Source organism: Ruditapes philippinarum, unplaced genomic scaffold (assembly GCF_026571515.1).
Source record: "Ruditapes philippinarum isolate M1 unplaced genomic scaffold, ASM2657151v2 ctg11512_1_1_1_1, whole genome shotgun sequence".
Classification (NCBI taxonomy): Eukaryota; Metazoa; Mollusca; class Bivalvia; order Venerida; family Veneridae; genus Ruditapes; species Ruditapes philippinarum.
This window is the reverse complement of record NW_026854676.1, coordinates 39,799-41,948: the sequence shown is the minus strand read 5'-3', so window position 1 is coordinate 41,948 and position 2,150 is coordinate 39,799. Positions and strand designations below refer to the sequence as shown.

At 32.5% G+C, this 2,150-nt stretch overlaps 1 protein-coding gene across 1 annotated transcript; it reads right to left on the bottom strand.

Moving 5' to 3' along the window:
- Positions 1–519: 519 nt before the first annotated feature.
- LOC132740724 (uncharacterized) lies at positions 520–1,723 on the bottom strand. The gene has a single exon (XM_060728693.1). The coding sequence runs from the start codon at positions 1,675–1,677 to the stop codon at positions 520–522; it is 1,158 nt and encodes a 385-aa protein (XP_060584676.1). The 5' UTR covers positions 1,678–1,723.
- Positions 1,724–2,150: the final 427 nt, after the last annotated feature.

The following is a 2,150-nucleotide window of genomic DNA, read 5'->3' as shown; positions in this document are numbered from 1 at the left end:
GAACTAGTTTGGGGGTTCATCACGTATTCATGACTTCGAATATAATACTGCGAATTTTGATCGAATAAACACGTATGATGCAAAAATCCTCTTTCATTTATATCCTTTATATCTGGAATTACTACCGTAAATCCATTTGTCAATCGAAATAAACTTGGTATTGATGGTGTTATCGCAGCGATATGATATGCAATAGAACCATTTTTACATTTGATACTGCTAATATCAAGTCTTAAATCTTTTATTGCATAGTCAATGAAATAAGTATTTGCATCTCTTGCAGCAAAGTGAATTAGATGAATTCCTTCTTCGTCAGCTGAATTCAAATCAGTAATAATGTTTTCTTCTATTGCATACATTATAAATTTGTGCCGCTTATATTTTATAGAAAGATCCATAAATGAAGAACCATTCTCACAAAAACACTGTTCAACATATAATGATGTGTAGTTTATGGATGGAGAACCATCAACCATATGATATAAACCTGTCAATAAATCATCCCTAAAGTGGATTGTGTCACAATAATACGGATCGCATCTGTTCAGATGAAATATGAATTGTAAGTAAAGGCAACAAATCAAATTTATTTCGAAATACAGTCCGCAATGTTACCGTATAACCAAATAAATCTGTGCAATCAAGTAATCCGGGAAAATTTTTTATTAAAAGTTTTGCTACCTCTGTTGAACCTGACCAAATTGCGGCGTGAATTGGCGTTTCCTTCATTACTATCCACCATTTATCAAGAGAGTATATGATATGACTGGGAGGATTAATGCGTATAGTAAAATCATCTTTTATTTCAACGTTTTTAGGATTTTTTACTTCCATCTCTTTAAATGCATCTCTAGACTGTTCATCAGATATACAACTGAGGGTTAATATTCGTTCAATCAAAGACAGAATGACATTTTCATTTCCGGATCGAGCAGCATAGTAAATACAGTCGGATAGCATATCATTGTCCAAATTGGAAAATGTCTGTAAAACATTTAAGTTCCCCATTTCACAAGCAATATCACTTGAACGTTGTCCAAGGGATGTTTTCCAATAGATCATATCTTTGTTGTATTCTAAAAGTTTACTGACTATTTTCTCATGTCCATGTTTAGCAGCTATATGTATAAGGCCGTATCCATAGTAACAAGATTGTTTTATTTCCTTTATTGCGAGATCTACAACAGAGGAATATACAGCATAATTACTTTCTGTAACAAAGCTAACGTTGGCTTCGTTGTTTAGAAGACATAGAAGCTGATCAATATTTCCTTTTAAAGCTGCTATAAAGGACGGGGATTGTCCCTCGTGTAGTGTATTTACGTCCAGATTGTGCTTTATCAATAAAGCAAGTGCATTTATACCTTCTGTTTTCCTTATCACATTATGTAAAGCTTCGTTTACATTGGTTTGATTAAGGTTGTCCCTATCCAATGCAAGAAATTTTTGATTTAACGTATCATTTAAAGCTTCACTCACGTGTATTGATAAATCTGCTATGTCGACTTCTGGATTGTTAGATATTTCATTGATTAAAAAGCACGAAATATAGGCATGTCCGGCTTTTAAAGTAATTGAGTACTTTTTTTTTCCAGAACTTATCAACAACTCGTATAATGATTTGTGAAATATTGTCACAAAATTATCATTCCGGAGAAAGAATGACAACTTTTTCATCTGGGTACGGCATTGTACTGAGTCAGTAATGTTATTTGATACCAAAATATGAAAAATTTCTTCTTCACTTAAAAGGTTGAAGGATGCCAAAACAATTTCAAATACTGTCTTTGATGGTAAAACGAATCAGTATCGTCATATTGCCGATCAAAGTTTAATTCATAAATTTCTTCCAATGACTCAGGTAAGGACGTAATGTTACCATTTTCTAAACGGAATCTAATTGCATGAATTAGAAATCAGAAATTTCCATCACAAAGTTCAATGATTTTTTCAATTTCACTGCCATTGTTTTCCAAGCCATGTGACAAATACTTGACTTGTATATACTCTTTGGTATCTCTAATGTTCCTCGAGTCTTTTGGTTTTAAATAAACGTGTTCAAAATATTTTAATAAGTATACTTCGGTAATGTTTCTAGACGTAACAAAAAATTTGAACCATTTTGGTAGTTCCACGTGCCAATAATAACT

Bases quoted from the DNA above. Each gene is read 5' to 3' on its own strand.
- LOC132740724 (XM_060728693.1), bottom strand. From the start codon at position 1,677: ATGAAAAAGTTGTCATTCTTTCTCCGGAATGATAATTTTGTGACAATA.